An 18,930-nucleotide genomic window follows, 5' to 3' on the forward strand; every position below is an offset into this window, starting at 1 on the left:
CCTCTAACCATAGTTATGCGGAGGCGACGACGACGGTTATGCGGAATGTGGGTGTTGAGCCATAATTATGGAATGGAAGCTTTTGCTAGCTAAATTGTGGAAAATCATTATTCATTACAATACTTTTTAGTGTTTGAAGCATTTATCAAGTTTAATTGAAAAGGTAGCTGAAACGGTGTCGTCTGTGGACCTGAAAAGGGACGACGGTGATGTGCTGGTGGCGTCGACGATGGTCCTCCAGATTGTGGGTGTTCAAACTGAACACGCCAGTACCAAGGAGGCGGAGGCGACGGCGGTCCTCCAGAATGTGAGTGTTCAAACTAAACACGGCAGTGCTGAGGAGGCGGAGGCGACGGTTATGCGGAATGTGGATGTTGCTCAAGATCCAACTCCTCCCTCTCAGACACAATCTTTCTGGATACAACATTAGTGTTTTTTACATGTCCTGATAGTTTTTACGTCGCTTGCCTTTGTCATACTTTGGCTATGGTACTCTATTACTCGGCCATTGCATGTGATAGACTGATAGGTAATTATCAATATTGTAAAGATATCAAGAATAATATCAATTAATGGAGTTAATTCATGTATTTTCCTTACTTGATATTTATGTCACGATGGGTCGATGGCCCTATTATAAATTACAATGGCACTTATGTAATTTTTTGTTTAATTAAATGATTGGAGTTTTTGGATTGGAATACTCTTTCCATAGTCAACATCTCTCTCATTTAATTTACTTCGTATTTAATTGCTTGAATGAGTTACGTTAATTAAGGTTGACAAATGTAGAGTAATGAAATATATTACTAAGGTATATACTGAATTAAGCTAGGCTAATCAAGGACATGCTTGAATAAATTAATTTGTGTTAATCTATCAATTTGTTTTATTCAAAAAGCAAAGGTAGGGGTGAGAATCGATCTCATAATCTCTTGAAATCGAGAGAGAAGCTCTAACTACTAGAGCTATCCCCCCACTTTTAAAATATACAAAAAGTTTATATTAATAAAATTTACATCAATTCGATGACTCAAACAAGATTTAACATGACTATGAGTATGTTTTATTTTACAAGTAAATCAGAAAAGAACAATATCACAACATGCATGAGCACACTATAATATACTCTGTGTTACAAAAATGTGTTTAAATTTTTCGTCAGAATTAAATGTTTGGATATGAATTTATAAAGTTTGGTTTCCTTTAAAAAAATAAAAAAATATTAATTGGTTTGGTCTAAATTTTTTTTGATATGATGATCTAACTAACTTTAACCTTAATTATATATCAATTTATAAAAACAAAATATTTTGTGTCAATCCAGTTTACAAAATCCTTAAGATCATCTAAATGACCGCAACAAGTTTTGAACTAGTCCATTGTATAAAAGCTCATTTGGGTTTGATCCTGCGTCCATAGGCCACTACAAGTGGGATTTTGACCACCGCTCTATCTTATTTAGTATGATTACGAATCGTTAATTAGATACAAAACTACGTACATATATGAATTTTTTTAAAAATATTTTTATAAGTGGAGGGATGTTGTATTCTCTTGTCCAACATAGATCTACTAGTATAGAAAATGCGTTTAGATTATTGTGTTTGAAATGTTTTTCAAGTGTAAAAAAGAGAAATTAAAAAAAAAAAAAGGCTTCTTCTATTAATAAAGAAACATGGAAGAATATAAAAGAAGAATCTCAAGCATCAAAGGGGAGGTGAATAATTACCTTAAACATCCTCTTACATAAAGGGTTAAGAGAGTTACTTATCAAGAGAATAATATTGGTGATTAATCACCTTAAATATCCTCTTAAATTGGGGGCTAAGAATTACTCAAGAAATTAAGTGAGGGAATTCAAAGACCAAAACCTTGGAGTCCAGCTATGATAGACGCCACATCATCTGCCTAGTCATGCCATTGAGTTTTAAATTATATATAGATATAGATTTTATCTCACCTTATTAAACTTGGAGGATTTTTTTTTTTTTTTTTTTTTTTAATTTTTTTTAATAATTGTGATTTAAACTTGAACACTCCTCATCAAACTTCTCCAAATAAGTGAAAACTAAAGTTATTAACCAATTTCAATTTCATACACAAATGAGACTCATTATCATTATTAATTACCAAAATTTACAATTGCTTAGATCTACGTTTAGCATATCGGTGGCCTCCTTCGGCAATCATCTAGATTCGTTAAAAGAAGATAAAGTTGGGAGCACATATTTAATTGCTTCATTAAATTAAGTAAACTACTTTTGTAAACAAAGCAAATAGTCATCAACAAGCAAAAGTAAAAGCTCTATAATTAAACACGTGTCATCACCAAAGCCTAACTCTGCGGTCTAAATTGGTAGGTGACGTAATAATTATTACACAAATAATTTCGCAAAATTGTTATATACCACAAAAATATCTATTTTCAACAATTATTTTTCTGTTTTAGGACCAAAAAAAAAAAAAAAAAAAAATACTATTGAATAAATAAATAAATATCCTCTCTTTAACATTTCTTGAAGAATCTCGTTGAATTTCTCTCTCCTAAGAATTCTCAAATCTTCCTCCAATTTAGCAGCAAACCAGGTTCCTCTCTCTTACTCCTATCTCTTTGTAAATATAATGTATACTTTTGGATAATTATAAACTTTAGTTCTTGGATAATTAGATTGAATACTGGATAATTAATATAATTATTTTGTGTATGTTTTGCTGTAAATATTGTTGGGGTTGAGTGTTGTCAAAGAAAAGGTGAAGAATTTGAGCTACCCATTTCTTGATTTGGGGTTTTTTTTAGCTTGATTAAGTTAATGGGTTTTGTGGGTATTTGATTATTTTTGCTATTTAGGGTTGTATGCTGAAATTTAGAGCTTTGATTTGTTTAGCTTCATAAATTTGTTTGAACTTTATTAATTGTTTAGGTTTTATTGGTCAAGAATTGAAATTATAAGGTGTGAGCTTAATTTGGTGAATAATCATTACACATAGATTAGATTTTACAAAGGGTAAGGGAGAAGAGGGGAATTTGTGATTAGTAAGCTGATTGAGTAAGTTCTTGATTGGTGAAGATGGTTGAGGCAATTGCAACTGCATCTCTTATAGGCTACCGGCCGCTATACGGTGGCTGGGGTTTGGGGGATGTTTGTTCTAGGAGAAAATCTATTGAGAATGCCCGGTTTCCGATGGCGAGATTCATAGGTGGAAAGATGGCTCTGAATCAATGTTTATGCAAGAAGAGAGTTGAGAGGGTAGATATGAGGTCAAAGGGGTCCATTGTAGCCCTTGCAATGGAATTGACAAAAGAGGTTTATGCCTTTAAGGAAAAAGATCGAATACCACGAACTTGGAGTGATAGAATTGAAGTTGACACTGATTTAAAAACAAGAATGTGGCCTCCGAATAATAAGGCTGATAATCCGTCTTTGCATAACCCTTTGCTTCGGCTTGAAAGGATGGGTTGTGGGTGGCTAGGTGCTATATTTGAGTGGGAAGGGGTTATAATTGATGATAATCCTGATCTTGAGAAGCAGGCTTGGCTAGCTCTTTCTGAAGAGGAAGGAAAGACACCTCCCCCGACTTTCCTTCTTAAAAGGATAGAAGGGATGAAAAATGAACAAGCAATTTCTGAAGTCCTCTGCTGGTCTAGAGATTCAGCTGAATTGCGAAGGTTGGCTTCTAGGAAAGAAGAGATATATCAACGATTACAAGGTGGTATATATAGTTTGAGATCTGGGTCTCGGGAATTCGTGGATGTGCTCATGGCATACGAGATTCCAATGGCGCTTGTTTCTACCCGTCCAAGAAAAACATTGGAGGCTGCAATTGGAGATATTGAACTTGAAGGGGTGTTTAGTGTGATTGTGGCTGCTGAGGATGTTCATAGGGGTAAGCCTGATCCTGAGATGTTCATATATGCAGCACAAAGTCTGAAATTTATACCAGAGAGGTGCATTGTCTTTGGTAATTCAAACCAGACTGTGGAGGCAGCCCATGATGCTCGAATGAAGTGTGTTGCTGTTGCTAGCAAGCATCCTGTTTATGAGCTTGGAGCTGCGGATTTGGTTGTCAGACATTTAGATGAGCTTTCAGTTGTGGATCTAAAGAACCTTGCTGCTGTAGAATCGCCTGAATTTCAGGAGCCAGAGTTGGAGATGGAGGAAGAAATCGAGGAAGACAGGCATTTATCCAGGCCAACTGGAGTGGATGATATCTTCTGGTAGCACACTCAAAATGTACAGTTTGCTGTCATCTATTTGTTGGTAAAAAATATTGTTTCTTTTCCTTTTGTATATAAAATTAGGACAAAAAAAAATTAGCATTTAGGGGTGGTCTGCATTGGACTACCTTTGTTACTCTCATGTATGTGAGATTATGTTCAATATACAAGTTTGTTACTTCAATTGCCTATAATATTCACGTTTGATGTACTTCATGAATTTGTATATTTTTTTTTTATTTTCTAAATATTTCTTTAGAAGAAACATTTTGTTATGTAATGCATCATCAAACAATAGAAATCTGATAGCTTTGATATGCTCTATTCCATTTGTTCGAGTGTCTGAATGGTGTTACTTTATGTCAAAATATATATGATAAATCAACTGCAATAAAGCTTCAATAGCTAAATGAAAACTTTGACAGTATAAACGCCCTCATAGAGTCATAGCTTCATATATAGATTTGTCTGTCCTTGTTTTTGATGTGAAATACATATTCAATTATACGATGAATGTCTATAATTTGCTGTCAATATTTATGCCATTTATAAATTTGTTGAAGTACAAGGTATATAGGTAGAAATATGTGAACTGCTCAGAAGATAAACTAGTTGGGAGAGACTGATCCTAGTAGAAAATATGAAGCCAATGAGATTGTTAAAAGTAATAAAAATGCCCAGCTTCAGGTCTTTGCCAGTGATCTACCAGATGCCCAGGAATATACTTCAGGAGGTAAAGCCCTGCCATTGCTCATATAATTCTGTGGAACACCACATACATCAGACACATCAATATGCTGGTAGTGATGGCGGCGATTGTTCTGGTAACATTGATTTTGAGCTGCAACTTCATTTTCCTCTTCGCATATAGGTAAACGATCAAAAGATGCATTCATAAAAGTAGCAGCCATTATAACCACAGGACCAGAGGCAATTAGAGCACCCACCACTCCCCCACCTACGACCTGCCCCTGTGGGCCTGCCAAGTAAACTGTTAGACCTGTGAGACCTGGTGGTGCAACTGGTGGTGGAAGTATGGATCCGAGAAGAGAGAGAATCTCAAACCGACCATGGAGGGTTACAATGGCATTAGGGCCTTGCGATGAAGGGTGCCTTAGAGTAACATTGGTTACATACCCTGTACCACTTAGTATGCATACTCCTTTCTGCTTCTTCCTAGCAAAGGTGATCAGGCTTTCATTGACATCACAACCCGAGCTTACCTCCATAGCATGGGCACATAGTGTGTTTGGGCTCTCCCTCGTGATGATAATTGGTGGTTTAGGCTTGTTCTTGGACCCAGCAGGCCTGCCACGAGGCCTCCGGATTGGCTCTCCATCAGCTGGTTGGGCTGTCAGGGGCACCGCTTTTGGTACCTTCGATGGGATGAGGAGTCCTCTTGAATCCATCCCTGGTTTCTGGTGGCTTTGGTCTTTGACACCATTTGATTCAACTGCGTGTACAGTCATGTCGATGCTTCCTGCCATGCAGAGGATTTTGAACTCTGCTTGTGGAGGTATTAGTAAAAATGGGTGATCTGGAGAAGTTTAATGTTGGGGGGTTTAAGTACAGAAATTATGGGATAAATTATGCAATAGGAAACTAGAAAAAACCGAAAAGAATGATCAAAGATTAGGAGAGAATTAAGTTTCACCAAACTTGTAGATTGTCTTTTTTATATCTTGGTTATACCTGCAAGAGATTCTCATGTCAATTGTGTTTTCTCATTAACTTACCTCTTTTACATTTAAGTTGGTACCACCATAAATCACATAGTATACCTATGATATCACAATATCAGTCCAAATACTTCATGTAGCATCACCAAAATCATTGTAACAACTGTATTGTGGTCTGTTTAATATCATTACTCAAAAGTGATTTCTGTGACTTATCTAACAGGAATTTATGAGTGAATCTGTGGATGAATATTAAAAACTGCAGACTGCAGATGGATTCACAAAGAAATTTCAGACTGTAGTGTGGGCTGTTCAAAAATAAATACTAGTATTACTCGTATGGGCTCGATTGTGACTGTGTTTCAGATAATCAAACGTCTCAAAGATTCCGCTTCCTGGTTTACTTGATGCTAATGTTAACTTTCTCTGTGAAACTAATCACAATACTCCGTAACATATAGTTGTGGTTGAAGAATATGACAATCATAGACCTTTGTTGCTTTGAACACATTTATCTGCCCTTTGTAAGGTTCCATCACGGCTGCCTGGATCAAAGAGAGTCTGTTTAAAGGGCTTGGTTGGAAAATTTAAGTTGATTACTAGGTTTAGATAATGCCATTGGTAAGGTTGCCTTGAACATGCACCTACTCGAGCACACCGTAGCACCATATGTATCAGCACATATTGTGTTTGGGCGCACACTGCTCCATGGATACGGGTGTACGATAAGTCGTATGCAATGAACCTAGTCCTCAATTGGACATGTCTTAGTTCCTTCCTTAATTTGTTTTACACTATCATAATGAGAGCTTTATTTGACTTCTTAGTTTTGACTTTTGAGCACATGAACTTTTCTTCTACGACTCTACATCCTCCATGATGTAAGCCTATATCTTAGTTTTGGACTAAGACTTGAGTAGGGCCTGTTCTCATTGACTGAACTTAGCTAAACTTATTAATTAGCGATTTTTAACTACGAATTAGTGATTTTTGATTATTTATTATTATACATATTTGTATATACAAATATACATATTAAAATATTTAAGAAAAATATGCTATTATTATTATTATTTATTGATTATTATTATTTATTGATTATTATTATTATTTATTGATTATTATTATTATTATTTATTGATTATTTATTTATTATAATTTATTGATTATTATTATTATTATTATTATTATTATTATTATCGTCGTTGTAATAAGAGCTTAAAAGAATAAAATTTGGCTTTATATCATTAGCAACATCATTAGACATAAACTGAACTGAACTGAACTGAACTGAATTGAACTAAGCTGAACTAAATTGAGCTGAGCTGAACTGAATTTCAGCGTATGAGAACAGGCCCTAAGTTTGTATTATCATGTATTATTACACATGCCATTGATGGTGTCATTTTAATCAAATCAACATTGATTTTAAAACGCTGGCTTGCAGAGTTTGACAGCCTCTTAGCCATATATTGATAATCCCCACTAACATTTTATGTTGAATTAGACTATGTTCTCTCCACCTTATTTTTGATGAATTAAAATTATTTTTATTGAATTGTATAGTATAATTTTCTATTGAATTGTAAATAATTTTACTTAATCATATTGTTATTTAAAGTACAAATTTTTACAAATAAAAACTTAATTTAACTGAACTGAATTTTTTTTTAAAGTTTTACATTAACAAATGTAGCGGTCAAACTTGAATTGGGATTTAAAAAGGGAGTAACCCTCTTGTCGTTTACACAGGAGAGTGTAGTAGTATGAAATTCGGCATTGAATAATATTTGTACAATTGTGACCTTCTCCCGTGTCCACTCTCAATCGTTCATTCGCTCGCTTTACAAATTTTTATATTCGACTTCTTTCTTTTTCTCTCTCTCTCTCTCTCTATCCACCTTCCTTTCCTTCCTCTGTCATTACACTACTTGAAAATTAAAAAACAACCTTAGGCTACTTTATTCTTATTCTCATCGCCTGAAAATCTCATCAATATCTCAGGTAATTTCTCAACCCCATCTTTTCATTTTAATTGCTTAATTATATTTAATTCATGTATTTTCTCATTGGAAAATTAACATATTATTTTAATGTCACTTCCACAAAATTCTATGAAAAATCCGATTTTTTTTTTGTTTGTATAATGTAAAGTTCAATGCTTTGGAATTTGGAGTCTTGGTTTTATGTAGTTTGATTGTATGCGGGTTTGAAATGATTCTGTTGAATTCCTATAGTTGAGAAAATGGTTGTGAAAGTTCTGGGTTGTAATGGGTGCTATAGTTGAATTGGGTGTAATTTAGAGACTAAGCAATGAATCTAGTCGTTTTTTGGGGATTGGTTGTTGTTGGGATAATGGGTAGTGTGATTTTTGGGGAATTTTTGAATTTTAAATTGATGGAACCCTCAAATTCTGGACTTTGGTGGGACCAAGGGTGCTTTACATTGTCATGTGCAAGATGAACAACTATCATATTTTTTAATAATTTTAGCTTCTTTATGATTTGAGTGTGATATTCGATTTGTTGAAAAAACCACTTGAAATGGTTCAATACTATATCTTGTTTGTGCTGAAGGAGTGGAGCTACTTAAGCTCTGCTTTGGTGATGAGCAAGTGTATAATTGGTTGTTTATTGTGGTAGTAGTATTGAGTTTATAATATTATAAGTAATTGAGGAAAATCGCGAGAAATTGTTCATGATAATAATCCTCCGATTCTAGTCTGTGCTTTTCTTCATCGAATTCCATTCAATTAAGGTGGTAATGGAAATTTGTTATGAAAAAATAGATGTTCATGGGTGATTGATTTTAACATGGACATTGGCATGAGACATTCTTTGCAAAAGTAACTACCTAGTGCGCTGTTAGTGTAATGTTAGCCTTTGTATGCTACATTTGTTGTTGTAGTGGTTTGTAACGGAGTCTTTGGTTTAGGAAGTTTCTGCTGCTTTCAAAAAATTGAAGTTGCACTTGTCATTGGTTTAGAGACCTTGTAGAGTTTTGAGCTATATTTGACGAGTTACTGTTTTGTAACTTTTGTAGGGGGATATCATGGCACTTGTTTACCAGGGAGCTGTGCCATTGTCTATGCATGCTGAGACAGTCCGATGTGAAGCTGTAAGCAAGGAGACTAGTAGCAATCTGTCTTTTCTTTCCAGTAGTTCTGTTAAGAAAACTAATCCATTGTGCTTAGACATGTCGAAAAGAGAACGATCACGCGGGTTTCGCACCATTGTTGCTGCTAGCCCTCCTACAGAAGACCCTGTAGTAGCTGCGGAGCCGCTCACTAGAGATGATCTGGTGGGATATCTTATGTCTGGTTGCAAACCTAAAGAAAATTGGAGGTGGGTTTTTAGTTATATCGTCCAATTGGCATTTGGGAACTTCTGCTAAGTTGTACTAACACTGTACTGCTTTTGTTTCCCAATTACAATATTTGAGGTTCATAGTTATTTGCTCCAATCGGCATTTGTGAACTTTCATACTGCCTCTAAATTTTCATGTAAACATTAAAACAAATGCATATTACATCTGTTAAATGCAATCTTAAGTGTTAAGCGAGTTATTTTAACAATTTCCTAATTTAAATAGTTAAAAAAAGAAACGAAATAGTGATCATGGTTACAGGTTAATACGTGGATGCGGTGATTTGTCCGACCCTTTACAGTCACAAATTTTAATTTGCTATATCTTATACTTTTCTACCAATATGCCTTTTTTTTCCCCCTTAGCTTCTTGATCATTTTCCTTGTGAAGTGTCAATTTCAGTCCAATTCCATGCTTAAATACGCAAGTGATACAATGATGTAGTGCTGTGGTATCACTCTTAAGTCTTAACACTACAAAATGTTTGTAATGCATGTATGATTAGCTCCTGTAATCATTCTTTAGCCTCATCATTGCGCAGGGAAGAAAGCAAGAAACAAACTGGGTCATTTGTTAAATAAAATTTCTCTTGTGTAGTAAATTATTGCGGTGGTCATTCAATGACCTTTGATTATTCTTTGTCAGAGTGTTTGCACTGAATTATCATCAGAGGCAACCTTTTTGTGTTTGTGATTAATATCTTGCTCAGCATGGACTTTTCTATGTTTACACTGGTGCGCTGCGGCGCTGCCAACCATGGATGGGGGTTGCCATCAAGTTGCCTTTACATTATAGACTCAAATTTTTTTCAAATGTTTAATAAGAGCTTTATATAGCTCCAAATTTCTAACAGACCCTGGGAGGTATGGTAAGGGGGTTCAGGGGCTGCCTGCTTGGGTAAAGTTTGGCTTATATAAAGTCTATTTGTTTTTTGACATGTATGATTTGAAAAGGCTAAAAGTTCAATTTTTTCCCTCTTTTCTGCATATGATGCTTAAACTTGGCTATGTTTGTACCTGCAGGATAGGTACAGAACATGAGAAGTTTGGTTTTGAAATTGACACTTTACGGCCCATGAAATATGAACAGATAGCTGAGTTGCTTAATGGTATTGCCGAGAGATTTGACTGGGATAAAGTGATGGAAGGTGACTATATTATTGGATTGAAGCAGGTAAACTTTTTGATTGCTTGATGCTGATAATGTGCTGTTCTCTACTCCCTCCATCCCTTAATACAAAGCCAATGGGAGTATTTCTTTTTCTTGTCTCTTTTGTAAGCTTAATAATGTCTCCTTACAAGTGTGTTACAAAAAAGAGGCTCTTGCTGAGGTGTGTTTTGGCCTTTTGGGTGGTCTATGCAGTCTTGCCACTACAAATGCATGATGTGCAAAACTATCTATAAGTATGCAGACACCACCTGCACATATAATATAATGGGAGTGAAGATTGATGGTCTGAGCTCTCACCTTATTCAATCATGAGGTTATTGGTTTTTATGTACCCCAATGACCCGAATACAACTTTCTTCTTATTTCTAACCATTACCACCCCCTGCCCAAACAAAATCCCTTATTGATGGTGTACATGTTTTCTAGTAAGGCTGTCCACTATTGATTTTTCATCCATTATGCCTTAAAAGAGTTACAACTCTGTGTTTGAGTTATGACCTTATAAAGCTGTTTGATCTTGCTATCTGCTGCTTGAGCCTTTTGAACATAGTGTGTTTAATGTTGTCAGGGGAAGCAAAGCATATCATTGGAACCTGGAGGTCAATTTGAGCTTAGTGGTGCTCCTCTTGAAACATTGCATCAAACTTGTGCTGAAGTTAATTCACACCTGTATCAGGTTAGTTTGCATGAGTGACATGACAATTGTGTCTACATTTCATAGTGATTTCCTATTATTTATCTTGTCTGTGGCTAAATTAAGTATTTGGTTATGTCATTTATTTTCAAGGTACTACAGTGCTTTCTTATTCACCACATAGCTTTCATCTGAAACACTATGGATCCTGTCACGACTCATGATTATATATTATATTAAGTCATTCTGGCTGTTTAAAAGAGGGAGCATGACTACTTGTCTTTGTTTTGTATTGACAATGTTGTAATCACTTTTAACATGTATCTAATATTCCCGAGGCCATGAATTTTACACTTATCTGATACTCTTAGGATTAGTTTATGAATTATTACATACAAGGAGGAATGGGGGATAACTTATGTGAATAATTGGGTAAATGATTATTTTTTTATATCCTGTTTGATTTTATTTCTATAATACTGATGTCCAAAAAATAAGGTGAAGTGTTTAGATTATTAGTTCTCTGAATGCCCTTTTACTAAGGAAGTGGAGCCTACTAAGTGCTGATAAAATTGTTGGGTCTTCATTCTTTAGAGGGCCTTTTCTTGCTGCGTGGGCTAGACACTTCTAGTGATCTTTTCAGAACAATATATTCTTGATTATTGTTATCATGGCCGAATTTCTGTCTTCTGCTGCTGTTTTCCCTCTCTTAAGTTTATTCGTCTAGGAGTTGTTACAATTCTTGATGTGGAATAAAGCAATCAGTGCATATAGAATCTTGGGAATAATAATGGTGACACTGTTTCCCCTCAGCCCTTTTTGATGGAGAACCATATATACTGTATACTAATTGCTTTCATAAATGGCAATATTATCAGGTTCTTGATATTTTAACACTTCTGGCAGGTCAAAGCTGTTGCAGAAGAAATGGGGATTGGATTTCTTGGGATTGGATTTCAGCCCAAATGGAGAATTCAGGACATCCCCATAATGCCCAAGGTAATTTTGTGTGTGTGTGTGTTTTTTTTTTTTTTTTTTTCCCAGCAGAAGCAGAACATAGGTATCATGTTCTTTTGGAACTTGTAATCATGCTATGTTTATATGTTTTGTGCACTTTCCCTTCTTTCTTTGTTTCTGTATTTTTTTCTTCCTTTATTTATGTCTTTATCTTTCCAACCATCTCAGTCTTTTGTAGTTGCTTTTCCAATTTATTACTTAACTTGTCTTTTATGACCAAACTTAATGGATTTCAATGTCAATTGCTTGCACCCTGACAGTTTGTCCTTATTCACATTTGGTGATTATTTGCAGCCTCACATTTCATTAACATTTTTACAACATGCTTCCCCGTTTTCTGATGCCTGTGTATTCACACTTCTGTTTTTGCAAGTCATGCCTGTGTATTCACACTTCTGTTTTTTTGCTTCTGTTATGAACTATTGACTGTTTTTTGCAATCAGGGAAGATACGAGATTATGAGGAACTATATGCCCAAAGTTGGCACACTTGGACTTGATATGATGTTCAGGACATGCACTGTCCAGGTATTTATTGTATCTTTACATGTTTTTTTTTTTCTTGTATTTGAAAATGTTCATTTACTCAAAGTTGTTTGGGGTTGTTGGGATGTTAGAGTTGAAGAGTAGAACATAAAATATTGTACATTTTTTCAACAGAAGGCTGTATAATTGTCCACACTATTACTACAGCAGTACAACCTCTCACATTATCTTTCATCTATCAACTCAACCTAACTTGTCACTTTGAAATACCAATGCAATACTAATTGTTCTTTAAAATAAAAATGAAAGCTCTACATTTTTTTTACAAAAAAAAAAAAAAAAAAAAAAGGTAAAACCAAGAGATCTACAGAAATGGCTGATGTGATCAATGCATTAACTAATAGATCATTGATATGTGATGGAAGTTTAAAAGCTACTTGTTGAGGATTGGAGAGTAAAAGTTTTGTTGAGCATTGGAGAGTAAAAGTTTTGTTGAGCATTGGAGAGTAAGAGTTATTTATTATCGACATTTCAACTTGCTGAACTGTCTTAGGTGGTTTTTGCCTATCCAGGTGAATTTGGATTTTTGTACTGAAGCTGACATGATCAGAAAATTTCGTGCTGGTTTAGCATTACAACCTGTGAGTAAAATCTTGAAGTTATATTTTGAGATACCGTCGGATTTTTTATCCCATTATCTGACTATTTAAATAATGGAACAGATAGCAACAGCACTATTTGCGAATTCACCTTTCAAGGAAGGGAAGCCCAATGGTTATCTCAGTATGAGAAGGTGTTTAAGATGTTCCTTATAGATCTGATCTGATTTATTTTCTTATGTCAGTCTCTTTTTTGACTTTTTTCCCTCTGGTTTATGCTTTTATCAGCCATATTTGGTCGGATACTGACAATAATCGTACTGGGATGCTTCCTTTTGTCTTTGACGACTCTTTCGGGTGAGTAGCATGCCAGCATAAAGTTTTTGTAATTAACTTCTATTTGTGGATGCTGTGATATCAGTACTCATATGAACCTGTCATAGGAGCATAATATTGGGATAATATATCCACTTTGAATTTACCACTGCACAAGTTGTGCATGCATTTGTGTAGTGAAATGGCTGGTAGAATCTATTGCATAGAAAAGGCAAAAGGATAAAGTAATGTTTACAAAGTGCTCTACAGCTCTTTACATGTTTTATTGAGATTTCTTGATTGTTCTCTTATTTCTGTTTTTTCCAATTCTAGTTTTGCGGTATTTATACGATCAGTCTGGTACCCTAGTTGGCCTAGTAACTTGTCTTTTGATAAAAGAGATTGATTGGGGATAAAGTACTTTGTAAATAATTACTTTGTAGATGATTTACATATACCCATAGTGAAGAACAGAAAAACTCTAATGGCATCGAAAATGAGGGGAAAGGATCTGTATTTTTTTTTTTTATAGAGTTCCCCTTGTGGCCAGATTATAAAGTTAGTGATTCTTGTTATTTATGCAGGTTTGAGCAGTATGTGGATTATGCCCTCAATGTTCCCATGTACTTTGTTTATCGGAACAACAAGTATGTTGACTGCAGTGGATTGTCCTTCCGGGTAAACCTCTGCCCTTTTAAGATTGACTGCATATCACTTCATTGTTTATGGTCTTTTTGTTCTGGGGCAAGTTTGGTGGGGTGTAGGTGTTGCAAGCTTGAGCTAAGGGGAAGTTGGTTTGTCCTTTTTTGTAATCTTCCTCTCTTGTAAGATGGCTGTGCAACAATATGAACATTGGCCAATTTTTCCCTAAATGATTATTGGTTGTATAATAAGTTTCCTTATCTTTTGTATCATATTATTTAGGACTTTTTGGAAGGGAAGCTTCCAGTTCTTCCAGGCGAGTTTCCGACACTAAATGACTGGGAAAATCATCTGACTACTATATTTCCAGAGGTCTGTCACTTGCATACAAGAAATTTTAGTTTTCTGACACTTCTTGCTGTAAAATCATTCTTATTTCATGTCATATACAGTCTTTTGTGTTATTATCTTGGTTCATGTTTTCAGGTAAGGCTGAAGAGGTATTTAGAGATGAGAGGTGCCGATGGAGGACCATGGAGGCGATTGTGTGCATTACCTGCATTTTGGGTATGTTGCATCTTGCATCATTAATCTTACTTATGAAAACCTACTGCCATATATTGCTGACAGCTGATACACTGATCCTATATCCCTATATTGACGACGTACTCCCCCCCCCCCCCCCCCCCTGCCCCCACTTGTATACACGCAAAAACAACTTAAAATACCCACAGGAAAGCCTGGCATATTTGTTGCTCTGGTAAGCAAGTATAGGTATGAAGATAAAGCTTTCTTTTTCACCTACCAAAAGATGGATTAATCAGTATAGTTATCTTTTGGAAGGGTGGGTGGGTTGGTTGGGGGGGGGGGGGGGGGTTAATCACCTGGGAGGGGAATTTTCTAATGTGCTTCTTTGTACCTGGGAAATAATTTTGCTGGCATTTAGTGATGCCTGTGAAAGCTGACCGGGAATTGGAAAGCAAACACTGTTGGGACTTGGTAGTTTGATGGTGGATGAGAATATGAGATTATGATAAAGGGTCATATATGACTGAGGTTGTGAGAGAGGAAGAGACAGTTGTCTGCTAAGTTTTGGTGGCACTATTGACTATTAATGCTGCAATAAAACACCAACTTTTGGGAGGATTTTGACTCTGAGACAAGAGATAGTTGTCTAACAAAAACAGACTAAGAGAAAATAATTGTAAAGGGCTGATGGTCAGAGCAGGTGTGTGATAATTGATAAGTGCTATCATCTGACCTTCACTCACTGACCTAAGTATCTTCTTACAGCAATTTTCCTTAAAGCAAAAAAATATTTCTGAAGTATATACATTGCCTGCATTCATTTAAGTCACAAACATAGAATTTTTCTTTGGTAATACAATAACAGAAGACTGAAGTGGATTTGCCAGCGGCACAGCACTGAATTTAGATTTATCCCATTCCTTTTCTAACTAGCCATTTCTAGCTGAGGAACTGTTTCTTAAAGACCTGTGAGACTGCTACAAAGTTTATTTTAGAAGTGGTTAGAGAATTCAACACAAAAGAGCAATGGTGAGAAGAAATTCCCCCATCTAAAAGCAATAAAGAGAAGAAAGAAAGGGTATAAACACATGGCTTGAGGATGAGGGTGGAGGATGCAAACATAGATCCTTAAGTGCTGGAAGTTTCTAACAAGGGTCATGTGCTTAATGAGCTCAAACCGAGCTAGATCTACCACGAAGTCCATGATCACGCCCACTAGTTCAATCAAGCTATGCGCTTCTCTGAATAACATCTTCACATATTTCATTCTTCATACATCATACATATATGTAAAATTCTGCAACAATAGCATAGTGTTTTAAAATTTGAATTGACTTTAGTTACTGATTTGCATGTTTGCTTAATATCTATACGTAATTACGTATGTAATGTATGCTTTGGTATGATAGGTGTTGTAACTATCTGGAGGTATTCTTGCATACAGTCTTTCATGGTGACAAAGCCATTATCATGGTCTTGTAATATATTGTTTGAGATAGCAGCTGTAATGAATATTAACATTTATCAATGTCAGGTGGGTATATTATATGATGAGGATTCCTTACAAAGTGTCTTAGACATGACATATGATTGGACGAACGAAGAAAGGGAGATGCTGAGAAATAAGGTACTGCCTTTACCATTAATATCTACTTTTAACATATCACGCGGATCATCATAATAGGTTAGGAATCCTACTTTAGGTCGCTTAACCGTATAATCAGTCACTGAGCACAGTTCCCTATCATGTCCTGTGTTTCTCAATTCTTCAGTCATGATTGAACTTTCTGTGACTTATGTTTGAAATGATGGGGATGAAATATGCATAGAATGGCTGCCTCCTACTGGGAAATATGAGCTACTTTTCTTTTAATTTACTGCAGTACTGGGGCTCTTGAACAGTATCTATGTATGATGGGTTGAAATTGTCGAGACTTGATTTTGATTTTAGCATTCAGGAATTGAATGTGAAAAGTTGCTTCTAAATTAATTTGATTCATTTGGATGGAAAATCTCAGCTCTGAGTTTACTGATTAGGTACCGAAATTTGGCCTCAAGACTCCGTTTCGCGATGGATATGTGAAACATATTGCAGAGGATGTATTGAAATTGGCGAAGGTAAGCTGGCTACATTTTTTGTTTTTTTTAGGCACACCATTAGCTGCTACTATAATTTATTTATTTATTTATTGAACTTTGATGAACTTCTTTTCCTCAGGATGGTTTAGAAAAAAGGGGCTTCAAGGAGACTGGATTCTTAAATGAAGTGGCTGAAGTGGTCAGAACAGGTATTTCAGTTGAGGAAGTTATTAGATGTGTAAATGCATGACTTCTGCTATCTTATTCTTGAATCTTGATACTTGTACTGAAAGATGATGATCATCGCACTGCCAGTGAGAATAAAACTCAAGTTGATACTATATTATATTTATTGTTATGCTAAATTTGTAACATTTTTCTAATCTTCAGATAATCACATTTAGAACCTCAAATTCATTAAAAAAAAAAATAAATAAAATTGTGTTCAAAATATTTAATATGATTATAATCTTATCTTATATACTTACGTAATAATTTAATTGCATTAATACGCTGTTCTCTTAATCACTCTTTTGTCAGATTTCCTTTGCTAATTGTGGGATCTATGTTGCAGGTGTGACCCCAGCTGAAAGGCTCTTAGAGATGTACCATGGAAAGTGGGGACAAAATGTGGATCCTGTATTTGAGGAGCTGCTTTATTAAGGTACGGAGTAACTTCTGTCTTTGTGGATAGGGTAGGTAGTTTAAGATCCTACTTGTTTTACTTAAACCTCTTTCTGTTGCCCGGAACTGAAGTTGGTTATAAAGCTTTTTATGTTATTATCATAGTTGAGCCAAGCTTCTTTTAGTAATTCCTGTGTCTTCCCTTGTATATTCAGAAAGTTTAATAAGTTTAGAGAATAAGAAATAATTCCCGTGTTTGATAAGTTTAGAGAATAGGAAATAATCACTACTACATTCCATAATCATTTTCGTCTTTCTAGCTGTCCTTTGTATAAGTATTTGTTTCCCGAGGTACCATGTATTAGCTGTCCATCAACTGCTGTTGAGTCTTGAATGATAGAATCAAGTTAGTCATATACTGAGTATATCTTACCTGATATTGTAAGCTTTGATTTGCTATGTTTGGACAGGAACTGACATTCTTTAACGAAGTACTGGGGTATCAGCATCTGGCTTGCACTACCGCCTTCAGTCAGTTTTTGATGAATAAAGGCTTAATTAGACACTCACAGCAAATTAAAGTGCAACTCTAATTCTCCGGCCATATAAGAAATTTGAGTGTATAGATCTCAATTTTTGTTCATCGTGCAATAAGTTTGTAGGATTATTGTAGGTCTGATCTAAGTTGCTTAATGGAGCCAGCTCTGTTGCAAACAATTTAGCGCGGTGCTTTACAGATTTATCATAACAAGGTTTTGCCAAGCTTTGTTACTCATGCAGTCATGCTCCATAAAGTCCTAACTTTCTAATGCAAGTCTTCTTTCGAATGTTACTCTGTTTGCTGTACTCCATTGATATCTCATGCATTCAACTCTTTTGGGTGAAAACATGCTTTTCATACCTCGTATGAACTACAATGAAGCTTCGACTTTTCTTTTTTGGCGTGTGTGTATGCACGTCGGTTTTGCAAGAATTAATTAGAAGGTATCATGTTTAGAGTTTAAAACCTTGTTCTATTTTCAAATGCCGTTGAGGCCAATGGCAGTGTAAAAGACTAAAGTGTTGCTATTCTTGCAATCTTGCTATCTTTCAAGGTTAATATAATATTGTTCGATTGTTACTAGACTTATAGTTGAAACACTGCAATACTGCAATGCACGATTGGTTCGATCTTTTTGTTGTAATAATATATTTATTATATGATTTGAGATTATGCAATAGGATGAACCTAACATCCTTATTTCAAAAGAAAATTAAACATAAACTTAACATCCTACCTTTCTTTCTCTCTCTCTCTCTTTTTTTTTTTTTTTTTTTTTTGAGAAAAGGCTTAATTTTGAAACCATTAAGCTAATCCAAACAATAGAAATACCCAAAAGCACCATATAGACCACATATGGTCAACACCGTACCTAAAATGAATTCAAGTGTATAATTGTAGAAGTAAAAACCAGTGCCGCTCTTTGGAATATGAAGGATTCATCGGATCGTAAAATTGTAAAATTCTATAAAAAAAAAAAAAAAAAAAAAAAAAAAAAAAAAAAAACATTGGAATAATATACAATCAAATATG

General features: G+C 35.2%; 1 protein-coding gene and 2 pseudogenes across 2 annotated transcripts; 2 read left to right on the top strand and 1 right to left on the bottom strand.

Annotated features, from left to right (window-relative positions):
- Positions 1–2,492: 2,492 nt before the first annotated feature.
- Positions 2,493–4,541, top strand: LOC145598933 (5-amino-6-(5-phospho-D-ribitylamino)uracil phosphatase, chloroplastic pseudogene; annotated as a pseudogene). The gene is made up of 2 exons (XR_014103659.1): positions 2,493–2,589; positions 3,072–4,541. The product of XR_014103659.1 is annotated as a 5-amino-6-(5-phospho-D-ribitylamino)uracil phosphatase, chloroplastic pseudogene (transcript).
- A 361-nt stretch (positions 4,542–4,902) lies between these two features.
- On the bottom strand, positions 4,903–5,756 carry LOC145599049 (AT-hook motif nuclear-localized protein 16 pseudogene; annotated as a pseudogene).
- A 1,987-nt stretch (positions 5,757–7,743) lies between these two features.
- LOC145596611 (glutamate--cysteine ligase, chloroplastic-like) lies at positions 7,744–18,565 on the top strand. Its single transcript, XM_081652811.1, has 17 exons — positions 7,744–7,902; positions 8,941–9,242; positions 10,287–10,437; positions 11,003–11,110; positions 11,975–12,067; positions 12,529–12,612; positions 13,143–13,211; positions 13,293–13,363; positions 13,458–13,526; positions 14,069–14,162; positions 14,409–14,498; positions 14,613–14,693; positions 16,189–16,281; positions 16,692–16,772; positions 16,873–16,942; positions 17,308–17,397; positions 17,828–18,565. The coding sequence occupies exons 2-16, from the start codon at positions 8,950–8,952 to the stop codon at positions 17,394–17,396; spliced, it is 1,536 nt and encodes a 511-aa protein (XP_081508937.1). The 5' UTR covers positions 7,744–7,902; positions 8,941–8,949; the 3' UTR covers position 17,397; positions 17,828–18,565.
- Positions 18,566–18,930: the final 365 nt, after the last annotated feature.

The sequence above is a fragment of the Chenopodium album genome, chromosome 20 (assembly GCF_948465745.1).
Source record: "Chenopodium album chromosome 20, dcCheAlbu1.1, whole genome shotgun sequence".
Lineage (NCBI taxonomy): Eukaryota > Viridiplantae > Streptophyta > Magnoliopsida > Caryophyllales > Amaranthaceae > Chenopodium > Chenopodium album.

Coding starts and splice junctions, on each gene's coding strand:
- LOC145596611 (XM_081652811.1), top strand. CDS start 8,950: ATGGCACTTGTTTACCAGGGAGCTGTGCCATTGTCTATGCATGCTGAG. Junction 10,438..11,002: donor ATATTATTGGATTGAAGCAG/GTAAACTTTTTG, acceptor TAATGTTGTCAG/GGGAAGCAAAGCATATCATT. Junction 16,773..16,872: donor ATGTATTGAAATTGGCGAAG/GTAAGCTGGCTA, acceptor TCTTTTCCTCAG/GATGGTTTAGAAAAAAGGGG.